Genomic DNA, 20,031 nt, shown 5'->3' with positions numbered 1-20,031 from the left:
CACTCTGACAGTTTCATGGTACAGAATACAATTGTATTAAATCCTGTTTAAAATTTCCTTTTAGTACATACCCTGTAATACATGTGGTTATTATGAATGTCATGGCACACAGTGGTCTGTACTGATATTAGGGATTTCCAAGTCTTGGGAGAGTCCATGTGAAGAGCATATACACTAAGCACAACTCCTATAACCATACAGCAACACAAAGAAGCTTGGTGCGTCCACAACACGCAGACTTTTGGCATTCTGCACAGATTCTCAAGATCATTGGTTGCGTTCTTGTCCTACAAATGGTACGTAATTCTGAACAGAATCTGACCACTCAGCCAGGAAATTCACAGTATGTGTATAGATTCTGAACAAAATGACGTAAATCTGTGTACGCGATTGTGACTAAATTGGTCAGAATCTGCCATAATGATCATCGTCCTGTATGTGAAATAAAATTAATAGTAAAAGTTAATCACATGCAAACCCAACTTACTTAGTAGGTGCAGGGTACAAAAAAATCCATATAAAGTAAAGAAAGAAATACCCGCACACTTACCACAGCTCGAAAGCACACAAAAAAAGTATTTATGTAACACATGCTTCACAGGATTTTAGCAAAAAAAAGTGTTGAGAACACTGTAACAGCCGGACACAATAATCACAGAGAGAATCTTGGGTTCCCGCGGTGTCCGGGCTTTATTGTGGTTAGCTCACCAGTCCAAGGAAAAATCACAAAAGGGAAACTGTATCACACAGAACCAAAACAAACAGGGTGCTCCGGGCAGACAACAGGTATGATAGCCAGTCCTCCGTCACAATGGTTAACTCCCCACCCAGGGAGGGAGCGAGATTAAATAGACGTCACAGTCGCCTCGGTGCTCATTGCCTGCAGCTGTGAACTTCAGCCGATATCTTCAACTCACGTTGCTTTCATTGAAAAAACTCAATAGGTTTATCCACGAGTTCCCGGTGTTTTGTTTCTAAATGTCTCTTAAGTTTTGAAGGTAGTAACTGTCCCGACTTTAAAATAAGTTTGTAATGTTATTTTAAAACTAACGAAAAACATTAAAACATTACTTCTTTAGCAGCATACAGCAGTGGATTACTGTAGGCCCCTACTGAACTGACCACTTGTATATCGTAATGTTTGAATGTATGTTTTTATTTATTAATTTAGCAGATTTGTAGAAGTTTATATTCAAGGTAACTCAAAATTACTGCTAAAATCATAGAATAGATTGTTAATGTTATTTTGGATAGTATCTTCTGTAATTAACATTTATTCTACAAATATATTGATAGTACTAGGTTTAATTTAGCATTTACACCTCTGTGTACTCTTTATTAGTTGATGGTAGCATGTTTTATTAAAGTGGGTGAATTGGATGGCTGTAAGGGGAGGAGGAGGAGGCCGTCATGGCAAAAGCTAATTATGTGCTTCTTTCATATTGTGTTTATCAATATCCTCAGTATTTTCTGTGTGCATTTTCTGTGTGCATTTCCAACTTTCCAGCATTTTGTTTGTAAACGAATACATAATTTAGTCATGGAAAATCAGAAAATGATCATGGAAAAGTCATGGATTTTTTTTTTCCATGGGAACCCTGCTAGGTCTTTCTCATGCGTTACTTCATCTAGTTCTATTCCTCCCATAGTGTAATTATAGTGGACATTTTTGTTACTTGCATGTATTACCTTGCACTTGTCCTCATTGAATTTCGTCTGCCAGGTGTTGGCCCACAACTGAATATTATCGAAGTCCCTTTGAATAGCCTGTGCTGCCGAGATTGTATCTGCTGAGCCACCTATTTTAGTATCATCTGCAAATTTGACAAGTTTGCTAACTATCCCAGAGTCCAGATTATTAATATAAATTAGAAAAAGAAAAGGCCCTAGTACTGATCCCTGTGGAACTCCACTAACAACCTCACTCCAGTAAGAAGCGACTCCTCTAATCGACACCCTCTGTTTCCTATACATCAACCAGTTCATAATCCATCTACTTACATTAGGAAAAGGCCAAAGGCAACTCTGAAAAACCTACAGCGTTTCATGGCTGAGATGGGAGAAACTGTTCATGTGTCAACTGTAGCTCAGGTACTCCCCAAATATGGCCTGTATGGAAGAGTGGCAAGAAGGAATGCATTTCTGAAAAAAGCCCATGTAAAATCCTGCTTGGAATTTGCAAATATTTGTAAGATTCTGTGGTCTGATAAATAAAAACTATTTGTCCTAAGTGTTATGTCTGACAAACAACAAACACAGCACATCACTAAGGTAACACCATCCATACTGTGAAGCATGATGGTGGCAGCATCATATTATCATACCAATGATCCCCATCCATTTGACAGAGTTTGAACGATTTGGACAAGAAGAATGGGTGAATATTGCACAGTGCAGATGTTCAAAGCTGGTAGTCTTACCGCAAAAGACTTACAGCTTTAATTGCTGCCAAAGGTGTTTCTACCAAGTATTGACTCGGAGAGTGAATTTCAGTTGTTGTTTTTTCCCCATTCACTTTGCTTTCACAATAAAAATGATCTTACCTCTTCAAAGTGTTAAAGTGTTGAGTAGCTTGTGTAAATCAAAGGGGGGGGGGGGAATCCCATTTAAAGACATTAACATTTCAGTTTGTAACACAACAAAATGTGAAAGTCCAAGGGGGGTGAATACTTCCTATAGCCACTGTAAATTGCTGCCAATACAGTTATATCCATTTATTCTGCCTTCATATTGTAAACAGTATATTCTTTAAATGGTTTAGAGTATAGACCTGGCATTAATCACCCATGTCAAATGTCTCATGTACATAGATGACTTGCATCTGAAGTGATTACAAAGGAAACCGTAATTTCCAAAACTAGCTTTTAACCTACCTCACAGGTAGTAACTAAGCAAAATAAAATAATACAAAATATATAAAACATAGAAATAAAACATAAATCACTGTAACACCGTTAGCTTGGCATTCCAGAACCTAATATTATAATTTGATTTGATTGCTTAGCAGCTGTGCATTAGACAAATATTAATACCATCTAGTCAGATTGTAGTAATTTTCTTACCATTTCATAAAGTAATGTGCTTCTCTAAGAAGTACCAATAAGAGCAATGTGAAATGCATAATAAAAGCCCTCTCTCTGTCCCTCTTTCCTTCTCTTTTAATGGAAGCAAATATCTTTTTCATTCAAACCCATGTTTTGTCAGTTTTAAAGACCTGCAAATAATACTGTTGTACATTAAACAAAATATATATTTTTGTTGAAGAATAACACATTTTGGCAGTTATCTGCTAATGCTTCAGCAGGGACAATTTCATTGCAGCTAATGAGCTACCAATATGACATATCACAAGATCTACTTCATTAAAGCCACAGCTTCACAAACGGATAATGACTTGGTGGTTTGCTTTTAGGGGGACTTCTTTTCAGTCATTATTGTTTCACAATATGTTTTTCCATTATTTTCTTTATATATAACCATACAGCTATTTTCCTGGGAAAGCATGCTGTGTTTTCTTAACAAGACCGTCTTTCTTTTTGAAGTTCATTGTTTGAAATCAGTAGGTGTGCTCTGACAATTACAAGACCTTTGGTTTGAAATTTTGCACAGGTCCATAATGCTCTAGCTTCTAAAGTGCAGATTGTGTTTATAGTACAATGTTTAAAAAATACTAATATTTTCTTTCCATCTTTGTAGGAGTTTTGTGCTCATTCCGTGGCCAATACACTTACAATAATAGTAATCTTGTAATACATTTAAGTAATCCAATAAAATAAAAACCATGTAAGAAAAAGTGGTAATTTTAGTTATTTACACTTTCATTATGAGATGAACTAGGAAATAAAGTATATAATACAGAATTAAGCAATATGATACTGCTGGATGTGGGTGGTTATGGGATGTCATCCTAGCAAATGGTATTGTCCCAAAGTAAAAATACAAAACAAGGATGTAAATAGAGAGATTTAATTTAAAATGTATGGGAAAACTAAAATCTAACCCTATAGAATACACAATACCTCTCCTGCAAATAACTAGCATAACAATTAGCTCCAATGTCTGTATTGCAATTATAGTCTCACTGTGTGTTTCACATGTGTGATTAATTTACCTGAGAAGTGTCAATTGTGTATAAAGCTGGTTACATTATGTTTGAAATTGCAGCAAAACAAAAGTTTGCCTGACAGCGATACGTTTCTGATAAGGATGTTCAGAAGGCAGGAAGAAACCATGTGTGTGCGTGCATTTGTGTGTGTGTATATATATATATATATATATATATATAATGTGTATGTATGTATATATATATGTGTGTATATATATATATGTGTGTATATATATATATGTGTGTGTATATGTGTATATATATAATGTGTGTGTGTATGTATATGTATATATATATGTGTGTTTATATACATATATACGCATATGTATATATGTATATGTATATATGCATAGCCATAACATTATGACCACCTGCCTAATATTGTGTAGGCAGCTCTGACCCGTCGAGGCATGGACTCCACTAGACCTCTGAAGGTGTGCTGTGGTATCTGGCACCAAGACGTTAGCAGCAGATCCTTTAAGTCCTGTAAGTTGCGAGGTGGGGCCTCCATGGATCAGACTTGTTTGTCCAGCACATCCCACAGATGCTCGATTGGATTGAGATCTGGGGAATTTGGAGGCCAAGTCAACACCCTGAACTCGTGATTCATCAGACCAGGCCACCTTCTTCCATTGCTCAGATCCTTACGCTTGCCCATTTTTCCTGCTTCTAATACATCAACTTTGAGGACAAAATGTTCACTTGCTGCCTAATATATCCCACCCACTGACATGGTAACGAGATTATCAGTGTTATTCACTTCACCTGTCAGTGGTCATAATGTTATGGTTGATCGGTGTATATACACACACACTACATGGCGAAACGTATGTGGACACCCCTTCTAATTAATGGAGTTGGCTATTTAAACGTGGCTCTGTCATAGTTTGGCAAATTTTTGCCCTGCTAGAGCTGGAGCTAGAGCTAGAGTTATTGTGAATTGGAAATGTCTCGGAGGAACAACAGCTCAGCCACAAAGTGGTCAGCCACACAAGCTCACAGAATGGGACCGCAGAGTGCTGAAGCGAGGAGCGAGTGAAAATCGTCTGTCCTCAGTTGTAACAATCACTGCCGAGTTCTAAACTGCCTCTGCAAGCAGAGTTGGCACCAGAAGTGTTCATCAGGAGCTTCATGACATGGGTTTCCATGGCCGAGGAAGGACAATGCCCCCGTGCACAAAGTGAGGTGCATACAGAAATGGTTTGTGAAGATCGGTGTGGAAGATCTTGACTGGCCTGCACCGAGCCCTGACCTCAACTACACTGAACACCTTTGGGATGAATTGGAACACAGACTATGAGCCAGGCCTGATCACCAACATCAGTGCCCGACCTCACTAATGCTCTTGTGGCTGAGTGGAAACAAATCGCTTAACAATTTTCCACCATCTAATGGAAAGATTTCCCAGAAGAGTGGAGGCTGTAATTGCATCAAAGGGAGGACCAACTCCATATTAATGTCCATGATTTTGGAATGAGATGTTCGATGAGCAGGTGTCCTCATACGTTTGGCCATGCAGTGTGTGGGTGTATAGGATATATACAATAAAAAATATATCAGACATCGGCAGATGATGCCAAAAAAATAAATAATTAAAGTTCAGGTCAATTACTCAGTTCTTAGATATCAATTCCTGTAATTAATGACCATGATCAAATAATACCTAATGGGACATCTCACAGCTCTGTGTTGGTGTGTTTTATGCAAGAGTTCATGTTTAAGGAATAGTTATTACCAGCCTAAAAGAAACGCAACAATAATGTTTAATTTACATAGTAATAATGAATGGTTAGATGCAATGTGTTTTATCATTTTCAGTGTGCTGTCAACACCCATTAAATCAAGTGACAAGAAATATTTGCTTAATAGTTAGGAGATGGGATGGTAAACCCTTCCATTTTATTTCAAAATCATTAGGCAAGTGAACAAAAAGCTCATGCTCTGATCTAGTGTTCATTACAATACAGTGCATCCCCAGATTACATTTCTGTTGTGGAAAAATGTTGGATTTAGAAGTCTAACAAGTACCATAATCTACCCACAATTTGGAACACTTCCATTTAAATGAACATATAAACTTGAGCATTCACAGTTTCCTCTTAACAATGTTGCTTCAGAATCCACCATTTTCATTCATCAACTCTATATGAAAGTGTATTTTGTATATACATACATACATTATGCATACATTTTATTTACAATGATTACAGTACAATGTTTTATATTGTGTTGATTAAAATTTTGGGTGCCCTCAAGCTCAATCATAGTTAAATGGACAGTAGCATCTGAAAACCTCCAAACTGCAAAGGATAATGAGCACACATGCACTCGCCTTCACTTATTCTGCAGCTGTGCTGTGTTGCAGAACAAAGATGGTGAAATTCATTCTGCAGTCATGTCAATTAAAAATCTGTTTGAGATAATAAATCCATCACCTAATTTTTAATGGGAAATAATGGGGGATGTTGTAATATTCAGTTTTTTTATTTTATATTTTTTTTCCCTCCCAACACTCCAGTTGTTGGGGCATCTTCAGACTTTAATTCTTTAATTCCTTATTTTTTTAGGCAAGCTGCTCCCTTGACAGCCATAAAAGCCATCCTCCAGAAAATTCATATGCTGTTCATAGTTGTACTATAATTGTGTTTTTGACATCTTAAAAGGTCTATCTGAAAATCAATCATGGTGTCGTAGTTTCCTTTGCAATGACCCAGCCCAGTATTTTCTAATGCCTACGTTTCATTTGCACATTATACCTTTGGATGGAACTCAAATAAAATATGCTACAACAAGACCTCATAAACATAATTTAACTGTCAAATGGAACCCCATGAAATTATTTTATTCTGAGGAGGACACAACTCTAAGGAGAGATTATCATTATTTTAGAGTACTTAAGAAGTAGAAAAACAAAATTCAGTTGAAAAGCCTCCTGGTATGAAAATGGTTTTGACTGTTAACACCTTTTCCACAGATCATTGATACTAATTTGATTAACAATGTATTCACTGACTCACTTTCTCCATGGCAACTGCAATATTTTTTATGTTTTTAAATTTCAGAAATGTAGTTTAAATTGCATTTGCAATCCAAATATTCCACTCAGTCACACAAGTAAACTTTAAATCAGTTTGTTTTCAGCCGTTATTTCATCCTCATGCATGATCAGTTATCCAATTTTAACTGAAGGAGCACTTTTTCGAAACAAGAACAAAATGTGTATAATGTGGTTAATATGAAGTTCTGTGTAACTTATAGTTACTGTTAAATATGTTTACAACAAATCTTATTTTACTGTAGAGTCCCTCCTTATGTCGAAGAGCAGATGGGAAATTAATAAATGTATTTGAATGGCATACATGATTGGGCAATTTAAACATGAACGTTTAAATATCAGTATTCTCTTTAACAAATAAAATGTATAATAAAGGATGTGGTGATTTCTGAAATAAATTATTTAGATAAGCATTTTCAGTTTTTCATCCAACCTGAAACTAATGTTATTCAGAGACATTGGGAACCTTTTTAGTGCAGAGATGCATAGTAATAATAATAAGTAAATAATACTGTGGCATACATAATTCTCCCTGTCAAATCAATCTCTTTCTTAAATTTCCTACAACAGTTATTGGACCAATGGCGTGTATTTCCATTCTTTGTGCATTTCTTTGAAACTGAACTTGGTTTATGAGCCCGCGAAAGCCGTATAGACTAGTTTGAAAAAGGCAGCACCATTCCTCAAACAATACAAAACTGAAATCGAACTTTGGACCTATTATATTTTACATTTCATTACAGATATGTATGTGCTTAAATTGGATTAAACCAGTGTAAAAAAAAATATATATATATATATGATGTAATATTAAAAGAAGTATTCAGTAGTAAAATGTCTTTTACTGACTGGGAATTGAACATGGACGATAGATGGCTGAAGACTACCTCAGACGTATTTGTTTTTTATTTAATTTTTAATCATACCAGGACTATACTGAGTATAATTTTGTGTCTATTTTATTCAAATATCCTCAGTGGCTGGAAGAAACTACACATTCTTTGCAGGGCTGCCAAGCAATCAGAACTTGTCAGTAACAGTAACCTTTCCTAAGGACTGGCGTCCCAGTGAAGGATGTCCACTACATGATGGAACAAATAAAACAGCTAGGGCAACGCACGCCAGGGGTGCCAGCAGGAAAAATGTCACTTCTGAAATGCTTGACCACTGACTTGTGCTGCGTGACTGATGCCTGACAAATCCTATGACATGGCTGCCAAAGCACTGCGGGAACTGTTACAGCTAGTTTGGAACCAGGCTACTAAGAAGAAGTCTTATTTACATCATTTCTGTTTACCATTATACCATCTCTTGAAGTGTAATGCCTCTCTAAGACATTTTGGGAGATGTAACTCATTGCTAATTGATGCTGTGACATTTATCTGACCAATCTCTTTACAGCATGATTTCATTTTTTAAATATTTGAATTAGAATAAGTTCCTTTTGTACATATAATGTGCACAAGAGAAGTTCAATACAAATCATATGTCACTGCAAATACAGTTGAAATAGGAATGCTTTATGGAATGCTAAATGTTTCCCAATAAACTTATTATTCTGTCAGTTGTAACCTGATTGTTGTTGTTTAAAAAATAATTATTGCCTTCATTGTTGAATCATGTTTCAGCTTTGAATATTTGTTTTATGTTAAGGTCCATGGTTATATCAGAGATTGCTAATGTTTAACCTGGTTACTTATCCCAGCTGATAAGTAAGGGAGCCAAGTGGTTTCCTTTAGGGGAAGTTTAATTTGAATTGCTATTTAAATAAGAGGTGAAATTTGTTTTAATGTAATATGCTTCTTACTTCCTTGAGGGAAGGGCATAAAAATTGAAATTGACAACTACTGTAGCAAAGAAAAAGAAAGTCTGACTTTTGTCCCGAGAGAGTCTCTTGCCTAGGGCTTGCCTTACTTTCTACTTGTCACAAGGGGAAAGAAAACCCTACCCAACTTACCTTTGCTGCTGACTTGTTTATAGTTTTTAGATGTTTACCTTGGCTTACATTGATTTTTTTTTTTTTTCATTTCATAAGTAGTTTGTCTGTGAAAGTAATCCTTCAAAAATCCGTTTTCTCGACACTGCATGAATTTTAATATTCTAGAACTGACTCTAGGTGTTAAAAGCAATATGCTTTTTTCTTGTTTCATGATCTGAGGCTTATTTCAAGCATGCTTTGAGAAAATTTACCATCCATCATGCATTACTTGATAATCTCACTTATCACTGTTCTTATTTATTTCATTTTTCTGACTTCATTCAAAGGGATATTGGTATATTTATCTTCTGCTCCACAAAGCAAGGCACTCGAAAAAAACTTAGACGAGTGCGGCTGTCTCCTGTCAGTAATTCCCACAAGTGAACAGATACCATCTACCACAAGCTGGACGTCGGCACAAATTTCATTTTGAGCGCAAATTACCGGTGTGCGTATGCATTCAAATCCACCAAAATGCCGTATCCAAGAGTGTAGTAGTATAATCAGCTTAGTTATGCACTAATGGTTATCTACAAATATTGAGCAGGATGTTCCATAAGAGGGTGCTAGAGGTTGTAGACATTATTAAATATGTTGATATCTTATATAAACTATCCTCATTCATCAGAAGCGAAAAATAGTATGGATCAAAGATAACTAGGAATTAAACAATGTCTTTATGTTGAGAACAAGTAAAGATAACATGTAATGTAGCTTATTGCACACAAGACCTTTCTAAATACCTTTCATTGCATGTATTTGTTGTGTTGATACCTTTTTGACATTTTCTGTTTCTTGCCATACATCTATTTGTTTAATTATTTTTGCTGAAGAAAGATATTTACATTTCTTTAAATATTTTGTCTAGATTTCTGACAAGACAAGGAGGAGTGCAATCTGCAAACTGTACGACAATCATGCAGTTCTGGAAGGGGACTTTGCTTAAAATGCCATGGGCCAAATCACTCTTCAGAAAATTACCAAGCTTGTGACAAGTTTTCCTTTAGGACTAAGAGGAACAAAGCGTTCAAACTTGAAAATGTTCTCTTCATATTACCAACCAAGCACCTGGCATTCTACTCAGACAGCTTTTCCTTAATCAGTATAGAGCAGATTCTCAGTTATCTAAATCACATGCCGCTTTTAAGCTTTTCATTTGTCAAGAACCTGTCCTACAAACATTTAAAATAATTCAACCAATGTGATTTATACGCACGTGTACACTATATATATATATATATATATATATATATATATATATATATATATATATATATATATATATAGTGTACACGTGCGTATAAATCACATTGGTTTAATTATTTTCATAATGCTGTATTCCAGCCTTAAATGGTGCATTTCCCTTTTTTTCTACTACTGTACATTTACATGAACAAGAATATAAATGCAACATGCAACAATTTTAAAGATTTTACCGACTTACAGTTCATATAAGGAAATGTCAATTTAAATAAATTAATTAAGCATTAATCTAGGAATTTCACTTGACCGGGAATACAGAAATGCATGTGTTTGTCACAGATACCTTGTAAAAAAAAAAAAAAGGTAGGGGGCTAAAAACTGTCGGTATATGATGTGATCACCATTTTCCTCATGCAGTGTGATGCATCTCCTTCGCATAGAGTTGATCAGGCCGTTGCTTGTGGCCTGTGGAATGGTGTCCCACTCCTCTTCAGTGGCTGTGTGAAGTAGCTGGATATTGGAGGGAGCTGGCGTGGTTACACAAGGTCTGTGGTTGTGAGGTTGGTTGGACGTACTGCCAATTCTCTATAATAATTTGTACCATTTATATTCTTTTACTATGTTCTGTTTTGCTTGATTTTACAGTAACAATAAATATAAGGGTTTCTGGTTTCCTAGTGCCACAGAATGTCTCCGATTCAGAATGTGAAAGTGAAAAATAGCAGTTGATGGAGGATTAAAAGGCTAAAAATGACCAGTTAATCGTGTTTCAAACACCCTGAAACATGCAAGAGCCATCGTTTGTGAAAGAACCATGTTTCCACTCACCAGCTTTGAAAAATGTTCGTGACATATTTTATTTTATGCTTCTGCCCAAAGAGAATATATCAGTCCAGAAAAAGTAACTGATTATCTCAAAGATTAGGCCTGACTTTTGCTTATCCAAAGCTGTTAAAGCACACAAAACAGAGAAATACATAGACAGTGGTTTAAAAAAAAAGTTTTTTTAACTGAAAATGTATCTTGAAATACACCATGGATGGTCTGATGCTAATGCCTTTAAAAAAAAATACAAATTTATCTGAACTATTATTTGAAGAGCGGTATCTTACATGACTGTAGGGAACAGGGTTTCATTGTAGTATAGGTAGTAAGGGATATTCATTATTTAATCAAGGACTGTAAAGCATCTGTTGTACATTTTATGGAGCCACAACACATTAATTGGGAAGTTCTTTTGTGTTGCTCAAAACAATTTACCAAATATGAGTAATTTATATATTTTTTAGCATATTTGTGTTATATATGTAATATATACACCGATCAGCCATAACATTACGTGTCAGTGGGTGGGATATATTAGGCAGCAAGTGAACATTTTGTCCTCAAAGTTGATGTGTTAGAAGCAGAAAAAATGGGCAAGCGTAAGGATCTGAGCGATTTTGACAAGGGCCACATTGTGATGGCTAGACAACTGGGTCAGAGCACCTCCAGAACTACAGCTCTTGTAGGGTGTTCCCGGTCTGCAGTGGTCAGTACCAATCAAAAGTGGTCCAAGGAAGGAAAAGCGGTGAACCGGCGACAGGGTCATGGGCGGCCAAGGCTCATTGATGCACGTGGGGAGCGAAGGCTGGCCCGTGTGGTCCGATCCAACAGACAAGCTACTGTAGCTCAAATTGCTGAAAAAGTGAATGTTGGTTCTGATAGAAAGGTGTCTGAACACACAGTGCATCGCAGTTTGTTGCGTATGGGGCTGCGTAGCTGCAGACCAGTCAGGCTGCCCATGCTGACCCCTGTCCACTGCCGAAAGCACCTACAATGGGCACGTGAGCATCAGAACTGGACCACGGAGCAATGGAAGAAGGTGGCATGTGCTGATGAATCACGAGTTCAAGTTATTGACTTCAAATTCCCCAGATCTCAATCCAATCGAGCATCTGTGGGATGTGCTGGACAAACAAGTCCGATCCATGGAGGACCCACCTCGCAACTTACAGGACTTAAAGGATCTGCTGCTAACGTCTTGGTGCCAGATACCGCAGCACACCTTCAGAGGTCTAGTGGAGTCCATGCCTCGAATGGTCAGGGCTGTTTTGGTGGCAAAAGGGGGACCTACACAATATTAGCCAGGTGGTCATAATGTTATGGCTGATTGGTGTATATTTATATTCCTTCGATATCACCTCATCCAGCAGTGGATTAATAGAGGCTGCTGCTGCATATGATGATGATGTATATATGTTTATATAAAAAATACAATTCTACCCCCAATGTATGATCCAAAACAGTGTGTTAGAAAAGCGCAACCACGCCCTATGAAAAGACTGTCATTACTGAAGTCACTTGTCTAGCACTACGGGTTCGCTGAGTGGATACATTATCAGGCATTCTTATAGCTACAAGGAACGTTGTCAGCTGCAGTTCATCACATCTTCCTGGAGTTCTGAGGAGCCCAAATGATGTTTAAGGGCTTCTGCTGCAGGCTAATAGAAGAAAGATAAATATAAAGGTACAATATATAGGCCCTACAGAGGAATGTCTTTACATTCACATCATTAGCCCTTTGGTGGGTATAGAGACAGAAAAGGTCAGGCTGCATCCATGTCTTGTCGTCTCGACTTGCCCATCATTTTCATATTTTTGCTTTTATTTGCTGCAGTGGTATCCTCTCTGAAATCCTTGGCCTGTGTGGCAGAGTCCCACTGGAGCTCGGGAAAGTCCTGATAAAGATAATAGAGATTCAGTGAAAGGGGTAAACCTCTCAGTTTAAGATGAATGATGAAGCGCTCTGCCCGAAAGCCATGGGAGTTACCCTAATGAGGATTTTTTGTTGTTGAATATATTTATTTATTTATTTTTTCAATTTAAAAGTGTAACTAACTGTACAATTATTTTTATGTATTCCAGAGAGATAGTGTAAGTTTACTGTTAATGGTAGCTTGCTACTACACAGCTACAAGACTGAGTGGGTCACGGGTTCGGATCAATAGCAGTTACCCACACTGATTTTACTTTGGGTTTCTCAATCACTTGAAATGGCATTAATTATATGTTAATGGAATTCAGTGTCTGTATTGTTAATTACAATTGTAATTGAGCAGTGACCATGCTGGGTCTTGAAATTCATCCAGCTGGGAGTGGTAATGTTTGTTGTGGGCTTGTGAGGGGGGGTACTAATAACAGGAATTTATGTTGTTTGTTTTCTTTCTGGATTTGCATTCAGCGCCACACTTATGGCAAGTTCAGCGGTTCCCACTGTGTTTTATTTCTGCAGCTATCCATATTGATAAATGCAGAATCATCAACTAGGATGTAATATTGCAAAGTGTTCTGCAGTATAGGAGAAAGGTGAGCTGCCATACATTCCTGACTATCAGTGGGCAGAAAAAACAATGAGTAACCAGGATTTATTCAAAAAACTATATCAAGCATCACTCAACCATCCTGACAGTGTCAAGGCTCCTACCCCACTATAGATAATGCTGCTAGGGTTCAAATCAGGGAAACCGTATATCCAAGAGGACACAGTGCATATCTCAGCTAAGAACAAATGAGTCCCCAAGAGTACTTGCACATGTGTTTTGATCACAGTGTAGCACTTGGATTGTAAATGTGTCATGGCAGCTTGTCAAGAGCTTTTCACATACGTTTGTGTTTTATTTAGTATATGTATCCAATTGCGAGGCAACAATGCATTATACTATGTTGGGTTGTTTCATGTAAGTTCAGATAAAAAGATGGTATCATTTTTCACAAAAAATTAATTAAGTGAGATTACAGGAATTCTGTTTTGTTTTTAAACCAACACTTCGTAATGTGTTTTTATAGCTTTGCACTCCTATGCTACGTCTACAACTCACAAATAGAAATCATGTTTTCCCTGAAAAATAACTATGTGCTGCTAGTGTTTCAAGCCCTTTGTAGTACATAGACAAATGTAATAAAGAAAAGAAAGTGAAGCATTTGACTGTATTGTTAAACACTTTATGGCTGCACAGCTGTATTAAATGGCTGTTATGCTGTTCTGTTCCCTGTCATGCATTTGTAAACTTACATTGAAAAATGCAACATCCTTAAATCACAAGCTTTTAGATTATTTTTTATTATTATTTTCAATTTACGGAACACCAGCAAACTACTACATCTGTTTCAATGTACATCTGTCTGCATCGGCAGCTTGATGAACCAATTATTTGATTTTAATAGGCACTCGCACTTGATTTAAGAGGTATGGTACAGTTAGGAAATTAAGAATATAACAATCCCATTTAGAAATGCTGCATAAACCTAATGTATCATCTTTATCTTCCCTTGCTTTTTTCATGCAATTAATTCCAAGAATGTAAAAACACATAATGGAATTTCACAATCACTACAGCTTAATTGTTTTGTCATTAAAGACCAAAAATTAAGTTCTCATAGCCGTATATCAATTATGCACCTTTTATTTTCCCACCCGTGTTCTCACGAAGACTGCACAATTTGTCTTAAAATCTTATATTGTTATACAATGCTATTTGTTTTATCATACCTATTTTAAAGTTCAATCTGTTTGTAATTACAACAATGTGAAATGATTTTACATTAACACATTTGACTACAATAATTGCTGTTTTGCTGATTTATTTATTTTTACCAAAAGAAAATGTATTTATTTAACATACTTTTTTTCTTGCAGTAGCAGAACAGGGAGATTGTAGTTTTTGCTCCAATGGAAAAACAATAAAACAACAGAGCAAGGAGAAGTAGTTTTTGATAGAAAATGTTCAAGTTTCGACAGATGTGGAAACACTCCCTCAGATTTCAAATAACATAACTTATGTTTTTGTGGCATGTACACACACACATAATGTTTGTTCTTGCGCTACAAAATGCTTGGGAATTTAAGAGACTGTGCTTAATTTACAATTAGCTTATATAAGGTTGTCATCTATTCTTGAATGCTGGCTTTATGTTCTCAGCTACTTATATTAAACATATAGGTCCTATGAGTACCCACTTAAAGACATTCAAAACATCTATATGATCTTGATTTTCTTGTTTACTATCCTGTACCTCATGTTTTGTATTTTTCAACAAGCACATTAGTGCACCTTAAATGTATGCCTACTTTTTAGAAGAAAGGCATAAGGATGCATATGCTTTTTATGCTCTCAAATGTTCATTCATTTGGAAAGACCAGCATTTTTCTGTGCACAATAGCTTTATTGAGCTAATACGTGTATTTTGTAAGATCTTTAGCACTGCTATTATGAAAAAAAACATGTAGACATCTAAAACTCAATGGAGAAGACAGATAACATTTCCTGTCTCCAGCAATGAAGTAAGGGTACTGGGCCCTGGCACTGGAAAATAAAGGACCTGCATAAAAGACAATAGGATGTTTTCAACTCAGCATTTGATTAATTAAGGAAAATAAGATTTCATTCCCCCTAAAACGACAAAGTAGATTAAAGAATTACATTGTGTGTCAACAGTATTATTATATGCAAACAACCCCACACGGTTGATTGCTTTTGTTTTGGGGTTGCGATTGTCCAGTTGTATTTGCATAATTCATGTATTGTGAAATGAAAATGTCAACCGGTTTAATTTATGCCTTTTTTTTTCCCCATTTAGTCTCTGCAGAAAACCTGGAGAAGAACCTAAAGCAGATGGAGAAGCAGATTCAACAGCTTGAGAAGGATTTGGAGACCTTTACACCTGCCGAGGACATGCATGACAAGTTTGTGACAAAAATGTCCATATCCTTTCTGACAGTTACAGCGGTCACTGAACATCAGTCACTTAAGTCATAGGTTTATTTAACATTTAGTATTAATTTGCATAACTCCTTGCATTAGCTGTCTGTCGGGTTCCATCGTTAAAAAAACAAAAGTGAGATCTCAGACTACATTTCACAGAAGCGTTTAAGTTATTTATTTTACCAGCAATGTATATGGCTGTCTATCCTGTAGATGTTTTTGAAGCACCTTATACCTTTTAAGGTGTTAAGGAGTTGTTTCAAGTTCCAATGATGTATTAAGTGTTAAGCTTGTATTGCAGTGTCTGAACTGGATTTCAGATCATTTGTGAGTGATCTCTTATCAGCAGTGTAAATCAACATTACTTTAAATGTCACCAAGATATGAAATAGTTCATGAGCTGCTAGACTGAAAAGAGATTGACAAACAGATAAAAGTCTCCCCCATCCCACCACATTTGAGAGTTGTTTTTAATTATTTTCATCTGTGACAAAAACTATAGTAATGATTTGGATGTGTTTAAAATGGTAACAGGTGCATAGCTTCTTTTTGACATTTGATCTACTTAGTTAGGCTAAAAAGTTAGACTGAAATAAAAATACATAGCCATACTTGTAAATGTAATTTATTCTATGGCTTAAAGAATACCAGGATAAAAAACAATTTGGCGAAGGGTATCTTAAAACCGATGGCTGCTGTGCCTTAAAATTGACATCTGTATGTAATCTGCAAAATGTATGATGTTATCATATGATTGATGGCTGTCAGTCTTTCCTTCTGTCTGTCTATCAGTGGCATTCAGAGTAAATTAAATATGACATGAAAATAACAACACAGCCTTTAGCTAGGAAAAGCCTGCTGTGGCACAATATGTATCATGGGAAGTCATTATATGAGTAGTCTTATTTATGTTTGTCTTTTTGGCTGTATAAATTAGTAAGTGAGAAGAACGATGCAATGCATTTGTACGAGCCTATGATTATTCGGTAAAATGAAACCCATAAATGATACATGTAGTAGTTCTGTATATCCTGTCCCAGAAGGCTGGTGCCCATTTATTAACTGGAGCTTTGCATATGGTGCTGGTAATGACTAGCGAGCACACTAATTAGAGGAGTGCTCTCGAGGTACAATATATTACTTTAGCAAAGGAAACCTGATGAAAAGGTTAGGGCTGGAGCGCAGCGCTGAGGTGTCTGGACATGTCTTTACTTCTGACAGGGGAAGCTGGCTGATGTGTAGAATCCCATACAAGTATTTAAAAGCAGCCAGCAAGAAATCAGAAACAGGAAGGACATTGCCCTGCTGGAAACGATTTGTCATTCTGAGAGCAATTACAGCCTCTAGCCTACTCAGCCACTACATCCTGTCACTAAATATCACAGGCAATGGGCTTTTAATAAAATGAACTGATTAGCATTCCCAATCCTTTTATAATTCCGATGTGCAAACAATTGCCATCTTCACTATAGACCAAGTTCATAATCTTTAGAAAAGCCACCCACATCTAAAGTATAATTGTCACTGTGTATCTATATCTATCTATATATATTCCTATTTAACTTCATAGACATGAAAGCAATTAGCTGTAGTCAAATCAGTTTTTCCTTTTTGTTATTTAATTAGAGAGAATACAAAATACCATGTATCAAGCTAAAATCAATTTGTGAAAATGAACTGTAAAAGATGTGGACTGTGATTAATTTGTTTAGTTCATAGATTACCATTTTCTCAAAGAAGAAAGTCTTGTTCTCCTTAAAAATATACTCTTACCTTGCTGCTCTGGTATGTATGGTCAGTACTAGTCTATACCCTACATAAGTCCCAGGGGAAAAAGGTGGTTTGGTCCTTGGTTCGGGTTATACTGTTGTGATGAAATCCAATCAGAGCAGCAAGGCAAGAGGTATTTTTGATCCATATGAGTGTTCATTATCCCTTTAAACTAATTAAATTATCTTAATGATACAAATTGCATCATTTGAAGTATACATTCATGAATACAGAAGCATGTTATTTTGGACTCCTTTAACCCAAATTTGCCTTATTAACCACACTACAAGCTCAAAGTGGCTGACAAATGAGTGGGAAGTGTTAAAACTGAAAATTACAAAGTCGTTTGGACATGGTTGAGCATGTTGTTGAACTTGCTGCAGGAAAGTATGGAGATATGGGAAAGCTGCACCTAGGGTAAGACTGTTCCCCCATAAGGAAGACGAGGACAATATATGTTTTATCACCATAGCAATGATTAAACTTGGTTGAATCTGAGAAGTCTGCACAATACTAAAACAAATCTGAGGATATGTAAACCAAGGTTTTAAACCCCCCTACTGTTCTATTAGATTTGCACTTAACAGACTCTGTTTACCTTCTGGTGTTAGACTTCAAAGCTTTCAAGTAGTCTAAATAAAGAGGAGCCACAATAGCAGGAGCAGGGTTGTTTCTCATAGGTCCTTTATAGTTTCAGTACAGCCTTCGCTGTGTGACACAGGAGGAGTGAGAAGCTTTGTTTTATTACCACATCATTTTTGTCATGTGACTTATTTGATGTAATGCTTCTCTAAATGAATTGCAGTGCAAACGTTTTGTTTTTTCTTTCTTTAATTTAATCCAGCCCTAGATCTTGTACTGTAATTGTAGAAAATATGGTGCTTCAGAAATGATTTAGAAACCACCAGGGGAATGGTTTATTGATATTATTTGGAGCCAATCATGTTGTGGTTAATTTTGCATCATTCAATTACTCCTTGGGAGGCTGAAAGTACTTATGTAAAGGTCACACATCCTATTTGCAATGTCTATGTATAAAGATAGAGGTCTCCAGTTGCATTGTGGGTCGCTTTACTTTTATAGTCTATTGATTGTATTATTATTATGATGATGATGATGATTTTATGTTTTACCTCACATATTGTACATTTTACTTTAAAGGAAATATTTCAGTTCTAGAGGGGGCATCTGTATAAATGTCTTTTTTGACTTTTGCCATCTGTAAGTTGAGATGCACATTTCAGCTTACATTAAACTGATTTTCAGGGAAAAGGAGGAAGCAAGCCCTCTGCCTCACTTCACTTGCCAAACTGAAAGTTAACCATTTCACAGGATGTTCTATAATAATCCCTTCTTTCAACATCTTCATTTTTAAAATATCCTTGCCAATTATTTTCAAAAATAAGTATCCAAGCTCCGAATCATGCCTTAATGTCCAAATATCTTAGTCTTTTTTATCTCTACAAGATAGAAGAAAGGCTTTGTGTAGCTTGTTATATTCCAATCAAGGAAATGAGCCAGGTTTTTGTAAGCGCGCACACAAAAAAATAAAAAAAAGTGGTGTCAGCAGAAATGGAGCCATCAGGACTTGCAGAAGCGACACAAAAGAACTTTCAGAAGATCTGACAGGGAATTCACCAAGGGGTAATGGAGTCCCTGTGGAGATACACAAGTCTATCAGTCCAAGCCACCTATAGTAGTTATATTTCTGGAAGTTATTATCCATATTTGAAATCAATGGAGTGGCGGGCAAAACTCAGTTTTGTCTACCGCAATCTTTACTGTTTTCTCAGCTAATTCAGCATTTAAAAAACCTCTTACTGCTAAATGCATGTAGTTTAATGAGCAATATTTGGAAACGTAAATTACTCTGCATACATTTTATTCAAATTAAGGGTGTGAATACCTGTATGTATATAGCAGTGAGTTTCTTATTATATGTCCAAAGGTATTGAAGGTTGAGTGATTGATACTATTCTGCATTTTCAATATGCCAGGCTATGATAGTACATTATGCCTAGCTTGGATTAGCTCCATTATTTATCTTTGCTTACTAGGTGAGCTCAAAACTGCAGTGCAGGATTTGTAGGTTCCAATTTACTTGCAGTTTTATTTTATATTCCTAGTTAGAACTAGATTGAAATACAATGAAAGCAGTAATATTAGCAAATATTTG

At 36.2% G+C, this 20,031-nt stretch overlaps 1 protein-coding gene across 2 annotated transcripts in view; it reads left to right on the top strand.

Annotated features, from left to right (window-relative positions):
* The window catches only part of LOC136751235 (protein diaphanous homolog 3), a 371,067-nt gene that overhangs the window by 273,245 nt on the left and 77,791 nt on the right, over positions 1-20,031 (top strand). The window contains exon 23 of one of the 2 annotated variants that reach the window (XM_066706676.1): positions 15,961-16,085. In XM_066706676.1, the coding sequence (XP_066562773.1) occupies positions 15,961-16,085 (125 nt within the window). Of the gene's footprint in view, positions 1-15,960; positions 16,155-20,031 lie in introns of those variants that run through there. The other variant, XM_066706675.1, reaches the window with a different exon arrangement.

The sequence above is a fragment of the Amia ocellicauda genome, chromosome 6, assembly GCF_036373705.1.
Source record: "Amia ocellicauda isolate fAmiCal2 chromosome 6, fAmiCal2.hap1, whole genome shotgun sequence".
Lineage (NCBI taxonomy): Eukaryota > Metazoa > Chordata > Actinopteri > Amiiformes > Amiidae > Amia > Amia ocellicauda.
This window is presented reverse-complemented; position numbering and strand designations above follow the sequence as displayed.